The 25,973-nt window shown below is 31.7% G+C and overlaps 2 protein-coding genes across 5 annotated transcripts in view; one reads left to right on the forward strand and one right to left on the reverse strand.

Moving 5' to 3' along the window:
* The window catches only part of LOC145293813 (adenylate kinase 2, mitochondrial-like), a 187,158-nt gene extending 167,638 nt beyond the window's left edge, over positions 1-19,520 (reverse strand). Inside the window, exon 1 of the mRNA XM_080140426.1 lies at positions 19,423-19,520. The gene's annotated coding sequence lies outside the window, so the exon portion shown is untranslated. The remainder of the gene's footprint in view (positions 1-19,422) is intronic.
* LOC145293812 (peroxisomal acyl-coenzyme A oxidase 1-like) overlaps positions 1-25,973 on the forward strand; it is a 156,116-nt gene that overhangs the window by 125,823 nt on the left and 4,320 nt on the right. For all 4 annotated transcript variants that reach the window (XM_080140423.1, XM_080140422.1, XM_080140421.1 and 1 more), the window contains exons 10-14: positions 3,649-3,804; positions 6,177-6,282; positions 9,680-9,823; positions 23,170-23,376; positions 24,177-24,282. In XM_080140423.1, coding sequence (XP_079996549.1) covers positions 3,649-3,804; positions 6,177-6,282; positions 9,680-9,823; positions 23,170-23,376; positions 24,177-24,245 — 682 coding nt within the window. In that variant the 3' untranslated portion in view covers positions 24,246-24,282. The remainder of the gene's footprint in view (positions 1-3,648; positions 3,805-6,176; positions 6,283-9,679; positions 9,824-23,169; positions 23,377-24,176; positions 24,283-25,973) is intronic.

The following is a 25,973-nucleotide window of genomic DNA, read 5'->3' on the forward strand; positions in this document are numbered from 1 at the left end:
TACTTTGTCAACTATGTTTCCTTCAGCAAATCGGATCTCTAGATCTTTCCAGTTGAGAAACGCTTGAGCAATATTAATTGGACATAAAATTTCAGAGATATTGTAGCATTTTAGAACACTAACCAAAAATCATTATTTTCCTCATGGAAATTAATTCTGTAAGCTTTTTTTGGTGGGAAGGGGTCTAAGCGATTAAGCATAGTTTTACAACCTTACCAGTCAGACTTCGGCTTAGTGAATAGTTCCACAATGTTAGAGTAGCCTGGAAATGATGATTATTCATCATTTTAGGTTAAATTAATGTACAAAAGTTTAAATTTAAAAATAATTGTTTCTGTTTTTTTCCAGCAAGATTTTCAAGGTGTCCATATGCAATTGCATAAAACAAAATGAAAGTCAAATAAAACAAAAGGAAAATATCAAGGGTGTTAGTCTAAAATTTTCACAATATTAGTAAAAAGTATTTCTATTATAATTATCTGTATCTTGTTTTTTGTTTTCGTTTTTGCATTAAAACAAAATAATCTACTACATATCTATGACCTTGTCATAACATAATAACACGGAAAATATTGATGATTTGGGTAAACACATGAACATTCTTTGGCAGAGAAAACATATAGAATAGTAAAGAATACATTCATATCCGTTCTTAAGTTAAGAATTGTTTTTTTATATAGTAACTGTGTTATTTAGAAACTCAGGTTTAAAATGGAGAGGGGACTTTGTTAACTATTCTGTTCCTATACCGTTTTATTTTGCATAACAATCGTTATTTTCAATTGTTTATGAAATATTCAAATAGCATTTTGCCAACTAATGACAAATGCAAATCGGCTTTGTTTTAAAAGAGAAATGCATCTTTCAATCAATTAAAAGGAAAACATTCCAGAAAAATATTTAGAACCTCTGCCATCCATATATTTAATAGATGTTCCTCCCCCCACACACACACACACACACACACACACACACACACACACACACACACACACACACACACACACACACACACACACACACTAAGTGCATTTTTTGTTTGCAAAAATATATGCAGACATTAGAAGGTTTTAGAGTAATTCGAAACAAAAAGGAGAAAAACAAATCACTAATTAAATATTTAGAAATTTAAAAAGAATCGGAATCGGGAATCGTATCGGATCAGAATTTAAGACAGAATCGGTAATTGAATCGGAATCAGGAAAAAATTTGGAATCATCCCATCACTAGTATGTACACATATATACATATATACATATATGTATAAATAAATATATATATATGTATGTATGCATATATACATATATATACACCTGAGGGGGGGGCGGACAAATTAAAGCAAAAACAGATCACTTTTTATATTTTAATTTTAATTTAATTAAATTTAGGAAAATTAGACACCGGGGAACTAATTTTGCAAAATATGAAAATTAAGCATCTACAAAATAAATGTCAATCGAAGGTAGAGTTTTATACCATTCTTAAAGACGATAAAGTTTTAAATAGGATTCAATTGTCTCTCACAGAAATATACATATTTTTAAATATTTACTCTTGTTTTAAAGCAAGTAAGTCGATTTTTCTAAGTTAGGTATGCGTTCTAAGGAGATTTTTTCTTGTATTATCTTTTACAATTTTATATTAATAAAAAAAAGTAAAAAAAAATTTAAATCCTATTACCAGAATTAATTCATTATAATAAATTTCGGTTTAATCATAAATACGTCAGTGATTATAAAATTTTGTTAATAGTTTGAAAAAAAAATCAATTACTCTGTGGTTGTTCGAAACTTGACAGAAATTCGGCAGTATTTAAACTATCAAATAGAATGCCACTTAAATAGTATTTGTGGCGTAGCGCTTAATTCCCATTTAAAATTATATTCCCTGATATGACGATCATAAAATCTGTTTCCAGTCGATTTTTATTCCATACTTGCTTAATGTTTCTACAATTCCAAAATTATGTAATTTTCTATTGCTTATTTTCCGTTGTATTATATAATTATCAGTGACGTTTGAAAGTATTTTTCTTGACAAAAATGTTTTGTTTAATTTTGAAACATTTTTTGAAACATGAAAATCAACTGCTTTCTTTAAAAGGTTACCTAGAGAATTTATGCAACTTTTTTTAAAAATTTGTTTTACAAATAAAATAAATTTACATCGTATTTGGATGTTATTATCATTTTAGTTTTAGTGATAATTTAAAAACAATAAATATTTATCATTAGTATCAATAATGAAAAATTAAATTAAAAATTTAAAACAATCGGTTTTGGAATCGTAAATTAGGGATACATTTTTCCGATTTCGATACCTCCAAAAGTTCCGTTTTTTTTACAACTTTTTCGGTATAAAATTTAAAATGTTTTGTTAGCTTTTATTTATTTTTATTTCTTTTTTCTTTTTTTATTTTTAACCTCCCAAAATGCCGCCCCACTGACATGTGCTGCTCGTATAATAGGGACACATTTTTCTGATTCCAATACCTTCAAAAGTTCCAATTTTTTACAACCTTTTCAGTATAAAATTTAAGATATTTTGTAGTTTGCTGAATGACGAGTGATTCAAAACGTTCCTGCTGAATCAACATCCAGTTTTGAAATTTAATTTGAGCTTTTTGTTGAGCGATCAAGCTTTCAGTTGACGTTTTCATTAACTCTGTTATTTGTTCGGAAGACATGTTTTTTTTTTTTTGTAAACACGCAAATACAAAGTCAACGTATACAAAACTTTGTTCCAAAAAATAAGATGTTCCCCTTCAGATCTAGTCATGAAATAAAATTTTTTCAGCACTTGAGAAATGTTCAAAGAAAAAAAAAATTCACCATACAAAATATCCATAGTTTACAAATTTTCAGAGATCCTTTTCATCTTTTTCAAATACACGTAAACTTCTTTTAAGAATTTCTTTATGACAGAAAAACAATTTTCACAGTACAATTTGTTTTATCGTATTAACAAAAAACAAAACACCTCCAAATTGCTTTTCAACACGAGATGATATGATGTCAACTTTTCAGAAAGTTCAAAGAAAAACGGCAATAAAAATATAAAAATTCTTTGTACTTGCGTGAATAGTTGTCTTTCGCTTTCTAAGAAATATTTCCTTAATCTTTGAGAATTTTTTTTTCAAATTTCGCACTTACCAGGTGTTCACTTTTTTTTTTTTTTTATTGAGTTCGCATCTCGTCTCCATCGCCAATTTGATATGTCCTAAGGTGGCCTATTATTCGGACAATCAAAGATAAATATTCCGTGAAAGGAATAAATAAATATACACTGTGGTTTGAATACTGAAAGTGAAGTTTATTTACATATTTACATAGAAACAAATACAGCATGTTAATATTCAGGGAGGAAGTCTGTATTTTACAAGGGTCCGGTGAAAACCAGTGACTCGGTTCCTTATATAGAATGTTCCGGGTTGGTTACCTGTCTCCACATAACAATAATATAATAGATGATTATTTTATATGATCTTTAAAGTAGAGGACAAGGTAATTTTCATCTTTTAAGTTTTATCCATTCCTAATTTGGAAAAAGAATTGTTTTCTGTAAATGAATTCAAATTCTTTTAATTAAAAATACAAATTTAAACTGATTGCATCAAATTTGTTAAAAACATTTGTTTTTTATTTACAGATATTTGTTGAAATGTGCCCAAAAATTATCCAATAATACAAAGTTGTATGGTACTGTTGCTTACTTAGAGGAAGATTTCAGTGGTGGTCATTCTGAGGTTGGAGCAAGTTTACACTTGCCTGCTTTATTAAGACTGTACCAACATGGTGCTCAGATGTAAGAAAAACAGCATTTCTTTATGCGTGATTTTAACTTTTTGTCCATTTTTAAATCTCGGATCATATAAAAATGAAATTTTTGTTATTTGCTTTGATTTTGCATTAATGATAAATTCTTCATGAAATATGAATTATTATTTTACTTCAGACGTTCTCAACAATATTAGCAGATAATGAATATAAGTTGAATTCATATTATGCTTAACTATATCAGTATCTGAATTAATGACAAGATTTGAACTGATTTTATAATTTGAATTGATTATTATTAGTCGAATGTGGCCTATCTGTAAATTGCAAAGATTTGTTGTTGACCCATGTCATTTAGTTAAAGTTATTGTCTGTAATGAAATTAAAAGTAGACAGAAGCTTCACAATAAATTAAAAATATTAAAAACTTATTAAATTTTAAAAATGTTAAAAACTTATTAAATTCAAAAAAATATTACAAACTTGTTAAATTGAAAAAATGTTAAAAAATTATTAAATTGAAAAAATGTTAAAAAATTATTAAATTTAAAAAATGTTAAAAACTTATTAAATTCAAAAAATGTTAAAAACTTATTAAATTTATAAAATGTTAAAAACTTATTAAATTTATAAAATATTTCAAATCTTATTAAATTTAAAAATATTTAAAAACTTTATAAATTTATAAAATGTTTGAAAACTTGATAAATTCATAAAATGTTTAAAAACTTGATCAATTAATAAAATTAATATTAAATTTAAAAAATGTTAAAAAACTTAAAAAAAATTAATAAAATGCTTAAAAACTTATTTAATTTATAAAGTGTTAAAAAACTTACTAACTTTTAAAAATGTTAAAAACTTATTAAATTGAAAAAATGTTAAAAACTTATTAAATTTAAAAAATGTACAGACTTATTAAATTAAAAAATGTTAAAAACTTATAAAATTTAAAAAAATGATAAAAATTATTAAATTTATAAAATATGTAAAAACTTATTAAAATTTAAAAATGTTAAAAAACTTATTAAATTAAAAAAATGTTAAAAAGTTAATAAATTAAAAAAAATGTTAAAAACTTATTAAATTTTAAAAATATTAAAAACTTATTAAATTTTAAAAATGTTAAAAACTTATTAAATTTATAAAATATTTAAAACCTTATTACATTTAAAAATGTTTAAAAACTTATTAAATTTTTAAAATGTTTAAAAACTTATTAAATTTATAAAATGTTTTAAAACTTATTAAAAATAAAAAATATTAAAGACTTATTAAATTTAAAAAATGTTAAATGCTATTAAATTTTAAAAATGTTAAAACTTATTAAATTTATAAAATGTTTAAAAACTTGATAAATTTATGAACGGTTTAAAAACTTATTAAAGTTAAAAAATGTTAAAAACTTATTAAATTCATAAAATATTTAAAAACTTATTAATCTAAAAAATGTTTAAAAACTTATTAATCTAAAAAATGTTTAAAAACTTATTCATTTTATAAAATGTTAAAAACTTAATAAATTTATAAAATATCAAAAACTTATTAAAGTTAAAAAATGTTAAAAACTTATTAAATTCATAAAATAATCAAAAACACTTTAATTTAAAAAATGTTTAAAAACTTATTAAATTTTTTAAATGTTTAAAACCTGATAAATTTATAAAATGTTTAAAAACTTATTAAATTTAAAAAAGTTAAAAACTTAATAAATTCATAAAATGTATAAAAACTTATTAAATTTAAAAAATGTTAAAAACTTATTTAATTTACAAAATATTTAAAAACTTATTAAATTTATTAAATTTTTAAAAACGTGACAAATTTATAAAATGCTTAAAAACGTATTAAATTTTAAAAATGTTAAAAAAGTTAATAAATTTATAAAATGTTAAAAACTTATTAAATTTAAAAAATATTTAAAAACTTATTAAATTTAAAAAATGTTTAAAAACTTATTAAATATATAAAATGTTTAAAACTTGGTAAATTTATAAAATGTTTAAAAACTTATTAAAGTTAAAAATGTTAAAAATTTATTAAATTCATAAAATATTTACAAACTTTTTAATGTAAAAAATGTTTAAAAACTTATTAAATTTTTAAAATGTTTAAAAACTTGATAAATTTATAAAATGTTTAAAAACTTATTAAATTTAAAAATTAATAAATTCATAAAATGTATGAAAACTTATTAAATTTAAAAATGTTTAAAAACTTGGTAAATGTATAAAATGTTTAAAAACTTGATAAATTTATAAAATGTTTAGAAACTTATTAAATTTTAAAAATACACAAAATTGAAATTCGATCAAGAATGTTAATTGTTATTTACTGAATATTGTTTAATTTTTCAAATTATTTGAGCCATTGAAAATCATGTTTTCATTGAACTTGCAGAAAACTGAAGAATGTATTTCAGCAATTCTCTAGTAAATTGTCATCTAACAAAAATTTTGGACAAGTGTGGAACATGATATCTGTTGATATAATGAAAACTGCCTTGGTGAGCTTCTTGTGTTCAATGATTTTTGTCTTTAAAATCTTATTAAGATATCTTTCTTTACTCTTTTCACCTCAAACAAGGCATATTGTCACTTAGCACGTAAGAGGCTACTACTTGGGGTTGTGTCTAACAAGGGGCTGTGAGGAGTTGGACAGCAAGATGTCTGTTCATATTACATTTAAACTTCTGCAGGTTTGTACGGTCAGAGAAGTAGAAAACAGGAAGGGAATTTCAAAACCTGACCATCTGATGGGGAAAAAGTATTATCAGTAAAGAGGTGGGATTTTGCTGCTTGTCAGGTTAGTCAAGATTGGGGCACATTGGGGCACAAGTATCATGCGTTCATTAGAGCACATTCTATTAAAGTATTTGTAAAGTAGGCACAGGAATGCAACATTGTAGTGATGAGACAGAGGGTGGAGTTTGGTTGATAGTGCAGGACATTAGATTTGAGACTTTTTTTTTGGATCCTGTCTAAGAGTGAGAGACTAGTGACAGATACACCAGCCCAGATGCGGCAATGATACTCTATGTATGAGTGAAATGTGGCTTTATAGAGATATACCTTTACAAAGAGACACTCTCTAGTGTGATAATTTTTTAGCATAGGGAGCTCACCTTCCTTGCAACAATTTGGCAATGTCCTTAATGTATTTGTTCCAATTCATGTTGCCTGTGAATGTTAAGCTGAGGAGTTTGAAAGATGGGCTCTCAAGTAGGATGTTATTTGTTATGGGTAATCAGTGGTTGAGAAGGTTTTTTATCGTTTTTATTTTCATGAATATTATTGTCAGAAGTTACTGCTGTTGCTGCTTTCAAATAAACACACATATTTACATTTTTGGTAACTACTATTTATCTTTTATGAAATCACACTGCTTTTCTATGATTTAACGACCCTACATCTAATCATGTATGTATTTATCATCAATGTAATAAACAAACAAGATACACACAGTTTTAGTATTTATAATATATCAGACTATGCATGACCCATTGAATCAGTATGTTATAACTAGCTATGAAATAGTGAGTATACAGAATTAATGTATAAATGCGCAAAAATTGAATACATGCATGCACAAAAACAAACATGGCGACAAGCAAAAACAATACAGAAAACATTGGATAATAAAAGTCTTAACATCATTGCACTTAGATTAAATGAAAAATCTTTTATATAAGAGGGTTAGGGTTAGGGTTAATCCATTGAAAAACAAAAAAACAAATGAAAAGAAAAAAATTATAAGGAGAGTGTGCATTGTATTGGTCCACCCTGTTTTTTTTTTGTTTTTTTTTTTTGTGTGTGTGTGTGTGTGTGTGTGTGTGTGTGCGTGTGTGTGTGTGTGTGTTAACACTCTTAAAAATATCAGGAACTAATAATAAACTGATTAATATTCAGTGGTGAAACCTTTGCAAAACAATCTTTAAAAAAATGAAAAGTCCTCTTCACACAAACACGTTTTGAAGTGTTTCTATGCATTTTTTAAAATGCATGGAACTGATGACCCCACCCCACCACATTTCCCCTTTCTGCCCCCAACCCTGCCACCAAACTTGAAAAAAATGTTAATTTATTATCTTGAGAAAACGTTTTTTAAATTGATGAATGAAAAAAATAAAACCTAGGAAGCCTCCAGAGCACTACTGCTTTTATTGATATATAGATACACCAGTTGCTATTAGTTTCTATTGTCCATTATTACATAATGGTGTGTACTAACTTTCTAGTCCACCATCTTACAGCTGCTAAACTTCTGTTTGACCATCAATATGGATTTAGGCAGCCCGTTCTACTGTAGATATTCTAACTGTAATCTCTGAATATATATAGCAAGCACTGGATAAGGCAGGAGAGAGGAGGGCAGTAGCCCTATATATATCTAAGGCTTTTGATAAGGTATGGCATGATGGTCTTCTCATGAAAATAAAATGTATGGTATTACGGTACGAATACTTAACATAATTAAATCCTTCTTAAATAAGAGAAGAATCAAGGTTGTCCTCAATGGGTGTATATACAAACAATATGATATAAATGCAAGGGTACCTCAGGGATCGATCCTTACCTGATAAAATTGTCTCTGACATGGGTATATTTGCTGATGACACCATGCTCTATAGCAGGCACGTGGGGAAAACTAATGAGCACATATCTAAGGCAATGGCGGAAACCCTAGAGAAAGACTTTCAGTCTGTAGTGGAATGGGGTCAGAAATGGATGGTAATGTCAAAGCTGCCAAGACAAAGCTCGTTTCCTTTAATAATTACATGAAACCTTACCAACCACCAATAGTTATGGCTAAAGATACATTACCTGAAAGTACTTTGTTCAAACTCCTTGGCTTAACGTTCACAGGGAACATGAGCTAGACTAAATACATTGAGATCATTACCAAGGTTGCTGCAAAAAAGGTAGGCTCTCTTTACCATGCTAGAAAGTTACTTACGCCTGAAAGTATCCTGTACCTCTACAAAGCCACCATTCGCCCATGTATCGAGTACTGTTGTCACATTTGGGCTGATGCATCTGCTACTAGTCTCTCGCTCCTAGACAGGGTTCAAAAGAGAGTCGCCAACCTGATAGATCGTGAACTGTTATCTAAGCTTCAGCCCCTGTCCCATCGACGAAATGTTGCATCCCTCTGCTTATTTTACAAGTGTTTTAATGGTAGATGCTCTGACGAACTACAAGCTCTTGTACCTCCTTGATGATAATACCCCCAACAAACCCGACAAGCAGCGAAGTCCCACCCCTACACAGTAGAAATCCTCAGATATAAGAAAGCCTTTTACTCTAATAACTTCTTCCCCAGAACTGCTAGACTTTGGAATTCTCTTCCAGTTTCCTGCTTCCCCAACTGTACTGACATGCAGAAGTTCAAGTGTAATGTAACCAGACATCTTGATGCTAAACTCCCTACATAGTACCCCTGAAACTTAGATCCCTGATAGCATCCCCTACATCAAAGTGGCAATATGCCTTGTTCGGTTAGAAAATGTAATTAAAAAAAAAACTGGTAAAACCAAACAGGAAAACCACATAAAAAAATAAATTCATTGGACTTAAGGAGTCGGAGTCGGATAAAAAATTCCAACTCCGACTCCTTGTACTCTTAGAAATCCAACTCCAACTAAAACCTCCGACTCCTTCCGACTCCGACTCTGACTCCGACTCCGCAACTCTGCTTACCACAAATCCGGCATTCTGCAGCAACTTCCTCTCCTAGAACTACTTATCTAATCCTAACCCTAAACCCTAACCGTAATAATAATAATAATGATGATGATAATAATAATAATAATAATATAACAAACCTTTATTATTTAAATTATTAGCTTCATACATTCTCATTTATATCATAAGCATAACAAATATAATAAATTTTTATTTTAGGCCCATTGTCACATTTATCCAGTGCAGGTATTCATTGATTACATTAATGATGTTGAACAGCCCGACATTAAGTCAGTGTTGACTGATCTATGCAAGTTGTACTGTGTTCATGGAATTATGGAAAATCTTGGAATCTTCACATTGGTAAGCTCTGGTTTTATATATTTTATTTCTATTTCCATAATCTGGTTGATACAACAAAATGAACAGCCTAAGACTATTCATTGTAGTCGCAGATTGATAACTTGCAAAATCACTACAACCAGGATTTACATATATTCTAAATTAATCACCCACATAAGTACTATTCTGGCTTAGTGTTGTTTATCTTTCATGATCTTATTAGAGGAACCAATGTGTCAATGTGATATATATATATATATATATATATATATATATATATATATATATATATATATAAGAACAATGAGATGAATTAGATCACAAATCAATAAATCTTGTAGTTTCAAGTCTTACAAATATTTTTAGGGAGGTAATATTTTTATATAAGACAATTCCAGCCAAATAAAATTGCTCAATATATTAGATAAAGCAAATTAAAAAAATATTTAAATATAAAAAACTGTAAATTTTTTTAATTTATATATATATGTATGTATGTATGCATGTGTGTGTGTGATGATTATATTTGTTTCCAGATTATTAAGTTCTTTGCTAAGGAAAATAACTGTTTCTAAACAGTGTAAACAAAAAAAAACTTAAGTGCAATTGATAAATGATAGATGAAATCTGTTTTATCTCGAAAACATATTAAAAGGTAAATAACTCTTTGTCTTTGGTTATTTTCCTTGCCTCAAAGAAATTGTGAGTGAGTTAGTGTGCATATTACAGAGAGTGGACATTTTGGATTAGGACATGGTGCACAGCTTGCTATAAGACAGATATCTAAACTAAAAAATAATTCCTTCAGTTTTAATGCTGAAAAAGTTTTTATTTATTTTATATACATCTCTTATCTCACAATAACGTCACTTCAACTGACGATGAAAAAATGAGATAACCTAAATTTTTTCACAAACAAAAAAATAATTTTTTTTCTTTTTCGAATAAAAAGCATATAGATGAAAATGGTATTTCTGAAAACTTATTAGAAATTTTTTTAATCATGAATGTGAAAAATTCCAAATGAAATCCATCACAGTTTAAATTTCTGATATTCATTGCAGGACTACTGTCTTCACAGGATTTGATCATTCATACACATTTACTTTTAAAACTGGACCAGGATAAAAATGTCACAGTCAAAGTTTTCTCAATGAAATGTCAATGTTTATTAATCCCTAAACACAACATTAATACAACAGTAATCTAGTACAAATTATGTTCAAACAAACGTTAACAAATCTCTTAAATCAAAACCTCTCCAAATGTTTTCTGGAATTGCACCGAGATTCATTTTAGCGTGTTTGTCCATTTAAGGAACATAAAGTGTCAGGAATGCTTCAGTTATGAACATAAGGATTTTGTAATCCTCAGAAAAACAAAATGTCCAACACAGCTTATTCAAATTTGACACACAAAAGATTAAAAACAAAAAAAGAACTTAAAATATTGTGTGCTGCAACATTCAAAATCTATTTTGAATTTTACAAAACGTTTTTACTGTTGTTGTAAAAAGTCCAGTTTGTTTTCAGTTTGACATGGCTTCAGACATTACTTTTATCTCAAAGTGCATCTAGGAATATTGGGAAGCCAACATCATATAGTTCAAAGTGTGTCAGGCAACACAATTCAGCTGGTGGATGAGTTAAACTGCAATGTCTTTTAAGAAAAAGACGTTTTCTCAAATGTGCTATCTCTCTGACAATTCTGATTTAAATTGGTGTGATGTAGACTACATAGAGGAATTTTTCATATTTATTTTAAGGATGTTTAAATCTTTTTTCTATTTCTTGTATTGAAAAAAAAGTCAAATGTGCAAGGTTAAATTTGATATGTTTTTTTTTGGAGAGTTTAGGATTTTGCACCAAATGAATCTTAAATTTTAAAATCTGATATAAACTCATTTTAAGACTCAAACGTCTGATATCCAATGCTGAACTTTACATAGTGAACAAGGAGTTGGAATGTCTCCAGAAAGAAAGAGTACTTAAACCAAGCAATTACTCTGCAACTTCCATTGTTATTGTTAAAAAATGGAAGAGTAAGAATATGTGCTCATTATTTGGCTGGATTTAACAATTCTTTAGATGCATATTAGTACCTGTTACCTTTGCCAGAACATCTTTTTGCAAAATTAAGTCCTGGAAATTGTTTTGCAAAAATTGATTTTTTTTTAATGCTTTTCTGCAGTTGGAGATTTATGAGGAGTCAAAAGACAATCAACACAAAAGATTTAGAATCAACTTCCTTTTAGAAACAAAGCAGCCATATTCCAGAAAACTATGGATGCAGTTAATCAGATTGGCAGGAATTGCAGCATTCATCGATATCATCATCATCATTGTAATGCTACACTACATGGATTTCTACAGCATTTCATTTCTATATTTCACTGAATCAAGCTGTGTGGATTCTCTTTAAATGATAAAAAAGATATTTTTCTTTAATAAAAATTAAATATTTGGGATTTATATTTCAATAGCCAGAAAATATTTCAGCCATTAAAAAAAATGCCTGCACTGTCAAATATTAAACTTTAGGCTCTTTTCTTGGCACTACAGTTTGTGCACCTCTCAACAATCTTTTATCATGAAAATGGTCCATTGATTATCAGTTTGTCTTCAATAAGGTAAAGTCATTACTTTCTTCAAATATGTTGCTCATTGTTGTTTTTGATGCATGCAGCGTTGGACTTGTCATTCACATAGCTTTTCTAATTGCAGTCAAAAAGCATTATCTCATACATCTAGGTGACTAACACCTGCCATGCAAAACTATAGTCGAATAGAGAAGGAAGTGCTGGCAACAATTTTTGCCACAAAAAAATGTTGCATGGATGTCACTTTACCTTAACCAAAGATCAAAATCATCTTATTTTCAGATCAAAGAAAGGTATCTCAGTTTATAAAGCTAACTGTATGCAAAAATGGGTCACTATGCTGTTGGATTTTTCAATAAGATATTGTTCAGTTGATGTAATTGCTTTATTCAAACTCATAGATAAACAAATCAGTCATTCAGTCCGTCATTTCAGCATTATTTGTGGAACCAAAACTTCTTTCAGTGCTCACATCAACTGTCAATTCCTTCACAAATGATCTATGAGACTAAATCAACCATTACTCAACACACTTGTGCACTTTCACTATACAAAATGGCTTGAAATATGTAAAGACTAACAACCTTTTTCAGCATCAGTTATTATTGTCTGAGATTGATGAATGCATTTTTTTTGGTGAATGTGTGATTTGTCTGTTAAAATTGTAAAATTATGCATTAAAGCAATTTCATTTTGGACATTAAGGCATTAGTTAGAGAATGGCTTTAGCACGTTGCTACGTCTATTAACCAAACATAGATAAACAATTAGAAAATTTGAGCGATAACTGTTCAAAATGTCAGCAGAAACCTTTTCTAGAATCACTCTTATCGCATTCACATTGATTTTGCAGGATAGATTGATGGAAAATTTGTTCTATTACTAGTAGATGCTTACAGTAAATGGCCTAAAATATTTCTAATAAGCCCCATTACCTCAGAAGAAGCAATTTCAAAATTATAACAGATAGCCTATTTGGAATCTCAGAAATCATAGTCCCTGACAATGGTATTGCTTTCACTTTAGTAAAAATTTAGGAATTTTGCAAGCAGAATTATAATTAATTATTATTAAACCACATATGCATATCAGTATTTCATTTTCAATATAATCAACAGATTGAGCATTTTGTAGAAGTTTTTAAGAGAGCACTCTTAAAAGCTCAGAGAGGAAACTACTTGAGAAATCTTCACAAATTTTTCTTGGAAGTTATAGACTTACACCAAAGTAAAATGCTCCTAACAGTAGTTCATCGGTTGAACCAAAAAGTCTGTTTACCAATGGATATCATTCATAAATATCATCATCATTGCATGTGCTACACCGCATGAACTTCTACAGCATTTGATTTCTACATTCCAGGGAGATTAAGCCATATAGATTTTATGTAAAAGCTAAAGCATATTTTCTTTCATAGAAATAGTGACTATTGAACTGCAGTAAATCACACTTTTAAACTGAAGCAAAAAATGTTTTAGCAAAAGACTATTGGAATGGCAAAGAGAAGTAGACACAAGGTTACAAAGTAGAAATATCATTTATAATATCTTCTATTTGACATACGGATCAGTTGTGACTGTTGTATCTCACAGAAAACAACAGGCATACCACACAGTATGATACTTTTCAATTGGAGATATTGTTGAATACATTTCATTTGCTTCAATAACACACTCTAATCAGGACAAAAGAACAATCTAGGACTCGAATGAACATGTAACCAAGGAAGTTGTTTTGCATCCAAAATCGTTTAAATCATGCCAATCTGATGCAGGTCAGGACAAGTCAAAACTCAAATATGATAGTGCTCAAAGGGAAAGTGTTAGATGAAGCAGATTTAATCTAGAAAACATTTTAAGAGGGTAGTAACCCTTTGCCTATAATTATCTCACCTCAAAGAGATTGTTAGAGTGAGCTATGTCCTTTTCATATTTCAAACAGGAGGCATTTTTGAATTAGGACGTTTCGCACAGCTCTCTTCCAGTAAGTTATCTAAACTAAGAGATGATTCTTTTTTCAGTTGTAAATGGAGAATATATAGTTGATCTATAAAAAAGAGGTTTTATTCCGTTCATTCTTTATATTTGTCCCATATTTCACAATAAACAGCTATAATCTTATTGTGCAAAAGTCTTAGAGTATGATTACCAACTGTTAGTGATTATGTTTGAAATTCAGTCTAACGACAATGAAAAACCCTGATACAAAAACGCAGTTGTCTATGATGAATATATATCTATCTATCTATCTATCTATCTATCTATATATATATATATATATATATATATATATATATGATGCGTTCTGCAGCGCTCTCCGATAAAAACAGACGCAAAAAAACTTGTAGAAAAATAAAATGTCTTTATTTCTTTTTCACAATGCTAAATTCAGTGTTTGCGTGTATTGGTGAGCTTGATGCGACATAGGACAGTGGGGGTGGGGGGGGTGACGGCTCAAAAGTCAGGCGCGTGTATCTCTGCCGTCTCCGTTCTTCTGCTCTGACTGTCGACAAGCTAACTGTCTTGTTTATATAAATCCATCTGGCTTTCGATGCACCTGGGTGTCAACGATTTTAACCTATGACCCAAGTACATCCACCTCTGTTGCTGCTGACAGTTGGCACCTCTGTTACCCGCACAATGCCCTCTGCGACACCCCTCCTCCACAAATTAAAAAAAAAAATTCCTCTCTTTTCTTTCACACAGTTTTTTTTTCTTTAGATGATGCATTCCACATACAAAATAGTCAATATTCCGTTTCTTTTTTTTTTTTTTGTTTTTCTTTTGTCCGTTATTATATATTGTCCCACAAAAAACACCTGATGCATGGTGAAGACCATTCGACGGTAATCGCATCATAATTAAAAAAACATCGGTTGGTGACACTCGATGATACCATGTGTGCTCTGCTCAAACCAACGATGATAAAAAAAAGGAAAAAAAAAACATATCCTTACATTTATATTTATATTTTTATTTTTATTTAATTATATTTTCTCTTCTTCTCGTCATCATATGTAACTCGATTGCACGTCTCGCATACTACGTCAAGACGATAGCTGCAGTCATATTTCCAAGTGACACCCATGGAACGAACCCCAAGAGAAATATCTCATCTTACCAGCAGAATATCATCCCAAACAATTCTCTCTCAGTGGTTCTTCTTCACTACTCCCAAATTCCGATCCTACTCTATGCTTTTCCGAGAAAATCTTGCTTCTCTCCCCGACCTCCGCAAGTGATGCAAATAAGAGATAGCTTACGTCTAAGCTATTAGCCATTTTTGACATCATGCTACGCGTCATGACTCTATCCTCCATCAACGGTACACTTGATTCTCGACCAGCCTCTTCCGTCATGATCGACCCCTCCATCTTGGTATAATAGCTTCTTCTGTGGCTGACTCACTATCCGACTCATCAGAGTCCCTTGGAGCTGCCAATGCCTTTCTTCTCAATGGTTTCTCTGCTTTGGGAATTTCCCATTCCTCAATTGATGCTGCACAGAGATGCCCTGCATGTGCCTTCATCATGGAGTCCATCAACTGGTCCTTAATCTTGTAAGAGACGGGACCCGTTTTTTATATCACTACATAATAGGGTTTCCAAAGTATATCTAGCTTATTCTATTTCTGGTGATTCCTATAATAAACTAAATCTCCAACTTCAAAATCCACAGATTTCGTCTTTTTATCAGAGATTTCTATCATCTTTCTCCTAGCTTTCCTAACGTTATCCCTAACTAAAGTAAAAGACCAATGCATCTCTTGTAGTGTGATCTCATGCTGTTCATCGTCATAGTATTTTCTACGAGGCATTAATATATTTTCCAGGGGCAGAATTACATCCCTGTTGTAGAGTAAATAGAATGGCGAGAATTTTGTGGTCTCGCTCACGTGGAATCTAACAGCCGCTAACATTTGGTTTATGTGCGCATCCCACGACTGTTCATTGTCCCCTATTTTCTTTGATAAAACATCATGCCTCATCCTATGCAGCCTCTCAATTTTGCTTTTACTTTGAGGGTGGTAACAAGACGTGGTCACATGATGTATGTTGAGGTCCCCAATGCCTTTTTCATCACTTTGTTTATGTTTTCGGGACCATTGTTCGTTAACAGCTGGAGTGGTGCCCCAAATCTAGGAAAAGTCTCATCCAACAACAGATGCACCACGGTCTCAAGGGACCGCAAAAGCCTCCGGCCTTCCACTATACATGTCAATGAACATAACTATGTATTCATTACCCGAACGTGTCTTTGGGTAGGGCACGGAAATATCCAACGCTAATTTTGCAAAAGGAAAAGGAGACAGATCGCCCTACTGTATTTTAGGCTGTTGCTTCTTTAAATTCCTGGTTTGGCAGGGAATACATTTACCCACGTGTTCATTCATAAACATGGCCAGAAATATTTGTTTTTAATGGTGTGGAACGTCTTCTCCACACTCACGTGACCATTATCGTCATGGTACTGAAGTAACAATGTCTTTTTAAGATGCGATGGCATGTACAACCTTATCAATGGTTCATCATCGGGTTGCGATAGGTAATACATTATCTCATCCATTAGTATGAACTTTTTGTGTTCTACCTTGAACGATTTCCCGTTCTCCATCCGCATCTTTAAATCTCTAATTTCCTTATCTACTTCTTGTTTCCTAACTACATCTAAACCCGGTAACGTAGGGCGTTCTTGCGATTCCACTGAGCCCTCTGCCTTTTTATATGATGCAAACATTTTAGGCTCAAAGCGATTCGAGTTTATTGCATCTATCGTATAATTCCTACTATTTCTACCAGGGGATTGTCGTTGTCTTGGCTTGAATTTACTGCATGTGACAAGAGATTGGCACACACGTTATCCTTCCCTTTCAGGTACCGTCTAGTGCAGTTATAGCCGGCCATACTCAAGGCCCACGTTTGTATTTTTCTATTTTGTATAGGCGAGTTTAATAGGTATTCCAGGGGTTTATGATCGGTAAAGATGGTGCAAATAATGATTCAGTTTATGAAGAGCATAGTGTATTGCGTATGCCTCTTTTTCTATAGTCGACCATCTCGTCTGCGTATCACTAAGTTTATGGGATAAAAAGTAAATTGGTTTTTCAACCTCTTTACCCTCGCTCTGATCGTAGACCATTTGTGACAGACATGCCCCAATCGCGTAATCGGAAGCATCCGTGTACAGCCGGTAGCTCTTCTCAGGATCGGGATAGGCCAGTATAACCATATCTGCGAGCTTTCTTTTCGGACTATCAAAGGCAGACTGACACGCGTCGTCCCATTGGAACCTCGCATGTTTCCTTGTTAGATCAATCAGTGGCTCGGCGATCTCGGAAAAATTCCTTATAAATCGCCGATAATACGACATCATACCAATGAAGGCCCTCACTTGTCTTACAATGGTTGGGGTCGAAATTGATTTGATCGATTTCACCTTGTCCAGGTCTGGCTGTATATCACGTTCACCTACTTTGAACCCTAGATACTGTACTTCCCTCCTGAAAAACTCGCACTTTGTGGCTTTCAACCTGAGGTTGTGCTTACATAAACTAGCTAGTACATTATCTATGTGATCTAAATGGCTTTCCATCATATCCGAGAATATTAGGATATCATCCAGATACGGTAACGCATGGTCTTCCTGTCCCTGTAGAACTATGGACATCAATTATTGGAAGACCCCGGGGGCGTTCCCAAGTCTGAACGGCATCATGTTAAAGTGAAACAAACTCCGGTGGCCGGCGAACGCAGTTTTCTCTCTATCGCTCCTATTCAGTTTAACCTGCCAGTAGCCCGACTTTAGATCCAATTTCAAGAAGTATTTCGCCGATCCGAGCAAGGCTAATATATCATCGATGACCGGTAATGCTCTGGCATACTTCTTCGTGACTTTATTTAAAGCCCTAAAATCTACACAAAATCTTTTTGTACCATCTTCCTTTTCGATTAACACTATCGGGAAGTTCCACAGGCTATTCGACCTTTCAATTACTCCAGCCCACATCATCTCGTCTAATGCCGCATCTACTACTTTACTTTGCTTTAGCGGTGTTCAGTACGGACATTTACGTATGGGCTCCTGTGTACTGGTTTCGATATGTATCTCCATGGTATCGGTTCTGCCCAAGTCTTTATCGTCCGTAAAAAATAAATCTTTATTCCGCTTCAGCACCCTATCGACTTCTGACTTAAACTCTTCAGATATTTTATTGTTGTTTATTGTCAATAATGGGAACCTGCCAGACCTTTCCACTTTCACTACCGCATTAGCTACTGATATACCACTATGGTTGCCAACAAAATCACTACTTATTTGTTCTACCTCATATTCTGACCCTTTCCCGAGTTTAAACCCTGCATGAGCCATGTACGTATGCAGATGCTGAGGTTTTAATGTAACCTTACGTGTTAACCTAACTATTGATGAAATATGGGCATCATCCTCCAGAACTATATACTCGTCACCTATTCTTATCGCTCCCAAATTCTACATTCTAACCCTATTTTTCTGAAGCCAGTTGCGTCCTAGTATTACGCTTCTGTTCAGATTTTCCGCAACAATGAATTCCTGGTGGTTAGACTGACTCCCTATCCCTACTCTTAATCGATCCCTTCTACAATTAATGGGGACCCATTTGCTGTTCTAAGACTAACCCTTTTACCGCTCTATGTCCTCCAAACACCTTCTATAGCCACTATCGCCTCTGTTTTCCAACGACACTATTCTTCTCAAAAGTGCCTCCTCTCTTATGGAACTGGTAACCGACCCGACCGCCCATTTTAATTCTGAGGTCAGTCCCTGGACGAAACTTGAAATCAACTGCGACTCCATTTTTGTTAACTTCTACACGAATAAACAAAATAATATAAACTCCAAATCACAATTCCTTATGAAACATGAAAGAAAGAGAAAAAAAACAAAAGAAAAAATTCTGAGCAAATACATTTGTGTTTTCTTTTTGTGTTTTTTTTTTGTGTTTTTTTTCGAGCAGAACACAAAGAGAACTAAATGTCACCTACCTTATTGCTTTATTGGTGTATTCTTCTTCTGCCATGCACGCGACGCTTGTTTTCAAATTTCTACTTTTTTTTTTGTTCAGTCTAAGTCTCTTGTCCTTTGTTTTTTCTTGTTTTTTTTTTCGTTAGGACCCCTCTAATAGTTGTGATCCGTTTGCCCACGTTCTCTTATTCTTTGATAGAATAGCTGGTCAAAATGACGGCACCAATTCCATAGCGCTCTCTGGTTAAAAACAGACGCAAAAACACTTGTAGAAAAATAAAATGTCTTTATTTCTTTTTCGCAATGCTTAATTCAGTGTTTGCATGTATCGGTGAGCTTGGTGTGACATAGGACAGAGGGGGCGGGGTAACGGTGCGAGCGGCTAACAAGTCAGACACCTCTGCTGTCTCTGTTCTTCTGCTCTGAATGTCGACAAGCTGTCTTGTTTATATAAATCCATCTGGCTTTCGATGCACCTGGGTGTCAACGATTTTAACCTGTGACCCCATCAACGAGTACATCTGCCTCTGTTGCTGCTGACAGTTGGCACCTCCGTTTCCCACACAATGCACTCTGCAACATATATATATATATATATATATATATATATATATATATATATATATATATATATATGTACCACAGACAGTTTTGCTGTATCACAGCTCTTCAGTGCAGCTAGACTGGCAATTGCTTCAAGCAAGGATCAAAACTTAACCACCATCAGCATTTCTGTTATGCTATTTTGGCTGCTCACATTTTCGAAGTCAGCTTGAAAGTCAACACCAAAGTGTACCTAAATGTGTGGTGATCCCTAGTGCAATCAGGTGGCTACTGGCAAACCGTGAGTGTAGCAGTAGGACTCCATGCCAGCACACAACTCCAAAGAGCCAAGCTTTACTTCAAAAGGAGTACTATGACTTTGTACTCTTCTCTCATTGGCCCCACCTCCTCCTCCTCCGACCTGAACCTGCTGGACTACTTTGTTTGGTCATATGTCAAGAACATCACCAACGTGACCTCTCACAACACCAAAACCAGCCTGATCGCCGCCATCTACCGAGTATTATCGGACCTCGCACTGGCGCTTGTAAATAAGGCATCTTCCCAGTTCTGGACCTGTACCAAAGTGGTAATTGAGGCTGAAGGCGGCTACATTGAAAAAATGTCAGCTCTACTACATAATCAAGTTATTTGAATTGATTTTTTTCAATAAAGGTTTTTAAATAAAGCTGTAGTGTTTTTTCTTAAGGCTGACAAATTTATCATTCCACTCTGTACAATGATCAACATTGTCCAAATGCCTTAAAATCCATTTGTTTACACAAAAGGCATTATATTATACACAAGTGGTAGTTTGTTATTTCACTCACCAATATGCTCTACCCAAGAAAGAGAGTTTTTTATAGTCATCCACAGGCAGACTGTTTTGTTGTATCAAAGCTCTTATATATATATATATATATATATATATATATATATATATATATATATATATATATATATATAATTCAGTAATCGTTCATATATCATCCAAACACTACCGTGTTTGAATATATGGTTAAGTGGCAGTTTTAGTCATTTAGAACTGCTTTAAAGCTCCACCGCTCACTCATTTTCAACCAAATTTCAAACAATTATTACAGTTTATAGATTACCTTCTTAGCTATATTGTGAAAAAAATTTCAATTTTCGTTCAGTAAAATAAAACTTATGAAGAATTTACTGGCGTTCAAAATCGTAAAAAAAACATAAGGAGGTGAGCAACTTTTTTATGACTGGTTTCCATAGCAACCACGTCGATTCAGCGATTACTGTTGCTACCAATTCACCGCTCTCGTGAAAAGAGATGTAACAAGTGAAACAGAGAGAATGAAAGGGAGATAATTGAGAGATTTTATTGAAAGCAGACGAGACGTTGTTACATATGTGTATGTTATGTTTATGGGGACAAAAAAATAGGACTGAAATTAAACAAAGAAAAATGAATTTACTGGAAGCCTGGAAAAATCATGGATTACAATAGAAAAATGCGAGCATGAAAAGTAATATGGTTAAGCTTAAACATGGAAAAGTTAAGGACTAGTTATTAAAACTGGAAAAGAAAAGGACAAGCTATTCTAGTAAAAAATATAATAAATGTATAACTTAAAATATTTCAGCATTAAGAATCTTTTTTTTTTAATTTACTTTATAACATTATATAATCAATTCTTTATGTGTTTATAATTTTTCCCTATATATATATATATAGGTTAATCATTTACTAAAAACATACTCAGTTTATATATGCCAATCGTAATGGATTAAAAAGTCTTTCTCCTAAATAAAGTTTTTTATAACGAAAAAGGATGAAATTGTCCATTTTTCAATCTAATTGATTGCCTGCTCTAGTCAGGAACCCACCATGGTGCACCAGGAGAAAGCTTCACATGCCTCCCCACAGTGACTAAGTTCCCAATACATTATAACCTACATTGCACTGTAGAGAACATAGTGTTCATTTTATAAAATTATTTTTATATAATAGCTTGAATTAAAATTTAAAATGCAAAAAGTCAAGTATCATGGTTCAGTTGTGATCTAAACAGAAACATTCATTTCAAATCATATCTTATGAAAGAATCTGTTAAGTTTATATACCAAGCCCTTCTGCTAAGGCCGTTAACTTCGTTCCTTCTGTTATATTTCTCTGATGGCCGATTGTCAAGTGTGTATTAAGTCTATTTAATTTCTAAAAAAAACAATCTTTGTCATTTCTCGATTTATACATTCGTTGGCGATAATCAAAACACACACACAGCTGGTTATAAAAATAATTTTGTTTAGTCAACATAATCTTTTAGTTTTCGAATGACAGTTTGACAAGTCTAATGGCGTGTGTGGCAGGGTTGGTGGTGGTGTGGAGAAGAATGTGTTGTTAAGCACCTTTCGTATCATTCTCTCGATTCTGAACTCTGTTTTTCTCTGTATATCTTTTTTATTTGCCCCAGATGACATCAACATTCCAACCATGTATTGTTTCAAAAATGTGGGTCAAACTCGCTGACCAGGGATTTTACGTCCTAGAATTTGACTCCCCTTTGACATCATCTCCCGGGCCTTGCATTCAGACTTGTGACTGACTTTATTTTGACGTCACTCTACAAGGTGAAAATGCTTATTAATCTACATAAGTTTATAAGCGATAAAAATAACACTTAAAATGATCTAGGACTTTGTGGCGTAACGGTTAATGCACTGGACCATAATACACATGGTCTCAGGTTTGATTCCTAGAAACAGTCAAACTACACTGGCGAAATATAGAATCTTGAAACATGCATGTCCGTAGATTCTGTTTTATAAGTAAAATAAAAACATAGTAAATAAATAAAATAATATTTGTTTACATCCAAACAAAATATGGGCGATTTTCTAAGGTGAAGACGCTTATTAATCGTATTATCGTGTAAAAATCAACAAAAATAAAAAATATATATATCGTTAGTAATCATTTTAAAACCAGAAAATATATTTATTTCATACTCATAGTATTTTATTGATATGTTAATGTAGTACGTCTTACACATGTTTTGTTGAATAGTGGAAATTAGCTAAACAACTCATCAGAAACAGATATATGTTACTTGAAAAAAAAAAAAAACCGTTGGAGAGTTTTTTTGTTTTTTTTTTAATATATATATATATATATATATATATATATATATATATATATATATATATATATATATATATATATATATATATTCTTGTTTTTTTTTCAGCCTGGGCTGTTAAATGAACTTCAAGTGTCAACACTAAATAATGCCATGTTTGAGCTATTAAAAAAAATCCGACCAAATGCTGTTGCTATTGTAGATGCATTTGCCATCAGTGACAGGAAACTGAACAGCACTCTGGGTCGTTATGATGGTCGTGTGTATGAGGCCCTTTATGACTATGCTATGAGTTGTCCACTCAATATCACACAGGTGAGTTTATCTTTTATTTGCTTTGTTTTGTTGTAGTAATCCTGATCAATTTTACAGTCAGTACACGTTCTCATTCTCATAATGTTTTACAATTGTTCTACTATCAAATATTTGCCATTCTGTCTAACCATCGTTTGTTAGTAGATTATCATTCTCATTCTACTGAAACAGGGTTGAAAATGTGCTACTGTATGTAATACATACTTTTTGTCACATTTAGCATTTTGCAACATTGAAATAAACTTGTGGCTTTAAAAATATCTTTACAACGTCTATGCAGACATTTTAAAAGTTTCTAAAGAAAGTTATCGAATGTCTTATGCCATAAATGCATTTTTTAGATTGATATGCTTAGGTTTTCAGGTTCAATACTCAAAATCAACCATTTTAATTATTGTATTTATTCAAAAGATTATGAATCTTGAAGAATTTATTGAGACAAATGACATGATTTATATTTAAAAGGAATAAAGTATCAACAAGAATATTTTTAGTGAAATTCTATCAAATATTTTCATTTTTTAATCCATTTCTGTGCATTATATCTGGATTTGTGCATTGTCACATCTTTCAATTGCTTTAGCAGCACAATTTGCAAATATTGCAACAACTGTGTCAAGACTATTATTTATATCTGAAACAGAAAGATGCAATTTAATAATATCGATCATGGATATAGATATAATGGAGTATGAAAACACAACAAAAAAGACTTTTTGTGTATTTGTGGCATCCCATATAAATCCTATTTTGAACAACATTTAAAATTTAAAAGATTTAAAAATTCATTATTTTCTCAGGTCCATGATTCTTATGATAAACATTTGCGAGATTTCCTAAAAGAAAGGCAGCTGAAATCGAACCTGTGAATTGTTTGGCTGATGAAGTTCATCGCTAGAATCTTGTGTATGTATATTTGTTGAAGTTATTTCTTTATTCATCAGAGAAAACCAGAGCAGAGTTGCTCATTTTAAAATATAATTTTCTATTGTCTATGTATTTTATTAATTAAATATATACTTTCTTAACCATGACATTGGTTGGTAATCATGTTTTTACAAGGATTACAAAGGATTTAACATTGTGATGTCATAATAGACACTTATTCTCTCTCTCTCACTTTCTTTCCCTCTATCCTCTCTATCTTTCTCCTCTTTTTCCTTTTTCTCTCTTTTAAATATTTGCATCATTCCATTTCTCTCACCACTTCTTCTATCATTCTTCTTTTATTTTATTTGTCCTTCCTAGCACCATTTAAAACATTCATGTACAGATGAAGTACGTTTACGAGTAAGACAATATTTAGACGTACATAGGTTGTAGGAAGCATTTATTTTCTGCTTGTAGATTTCGGCCTGAGTTACTTAATACTCACAGGTCGATTTTATCAAACCAAATTTCAAAACTCTATTGTGCATCTTATTATAATTCATCTTTGCCTGAGCATGAGCTAAGATTCTACCATCGTGTCTCGTCCAATTCCAACCTTTCAGTTTCAGCAATTTTAGAAGATTTTTGTATTTGATTTATAACCAAAAATATACAAATCGTGTGGCATTTGCTCATCAACAACTGATTGTGAGAGTTTCTTGTGTAGATATGATACCCCCCCCCCCCAAGAAAACAGATGTAATGCCTAGTAGGATAGTATCATTATTACAGAAGAGATACTACAGTATCCCCATACTCTTAAAAAGGAGGAGGTAATACCTGAGAGGATGGTATCATTACAAGCGAACATAAACCATTGAAAGATAGTACATTAATCATAAAAAGATGTAGTAATATATTATTTTCATTACTAAAGTAAAAAATATTTCTCAACACAGTTAAAAAAAAAGTTAAAACTACATAATTTTCATGAAATGTACAATTTCCAAGAAACACCCCAACCCGCCTCCAATTTCTAAAGAACAATCCATTTCAATCTATTCCTTATTTTTACATTTTATTAATTTGTTTATAAATTTAACAAATTACTATTACTTTGGACGAGTGAACTAACATTGGCATGGCTCATCATAGTGTAGGCTTGTTGTCAAGAACCTGTCGGGTTTATCAAAGTCTTCAGTTGTTCTGGATGTTGTGAGAAAGTGTGCACACTTACAGTTTATACTAACAAACAAAAATAAATTTGGTCACAGTTTTTCTTATTTCTCATCAGGTTAACCTTCGTTTTATATACTGACGTGTTTGACAGCTTTTAAAAACTGACCTTTCATTATGCCTACCGAGTGTTTTTATCAAGACACCATCTCTAGGTGATTGGCCACCAAGGCTAAAGAGCGCTTCGCTTACCTGTATGTAACTCTCAAAATGTTTTTTTTTAACACATCTAACAAATCGGTATTCCTCCAAAATTAAAATCTAAACATTTTATTGCTTTATTATAATAAAGCAATAAAATGTTTAGATTTTAATTTTTGTCCCAATCTTGAAATTATCATAACAATCACAATCCAAGCACGGCGTCTACTCACACACTAACCTACATCTTTTTATTGTCTATGTTGTAATTCTTATTTTTTAATCCCCTTGGTGTCAGCAATTTTTTTTAAACACCATCAGATGGGGGGGGGGTAAACAACATCAGATAA

The sequence above is a fragment of the Euprymna scolopes genome, chromosome 15 (genome assembly GCF_053919585.1).
Source record: "Euprymna scolopes isolate OS-2025 chromosome 15, ASM5391958v1, whole genome shotgun sequence".
In the NCBI taxonomy this organism is placed as follows: Eukaryota; Metazoa; Mollusca; class Cephalopoda; order Sepiida; family Sepiolidae; genus Euprymna; species Euprymna scolopes.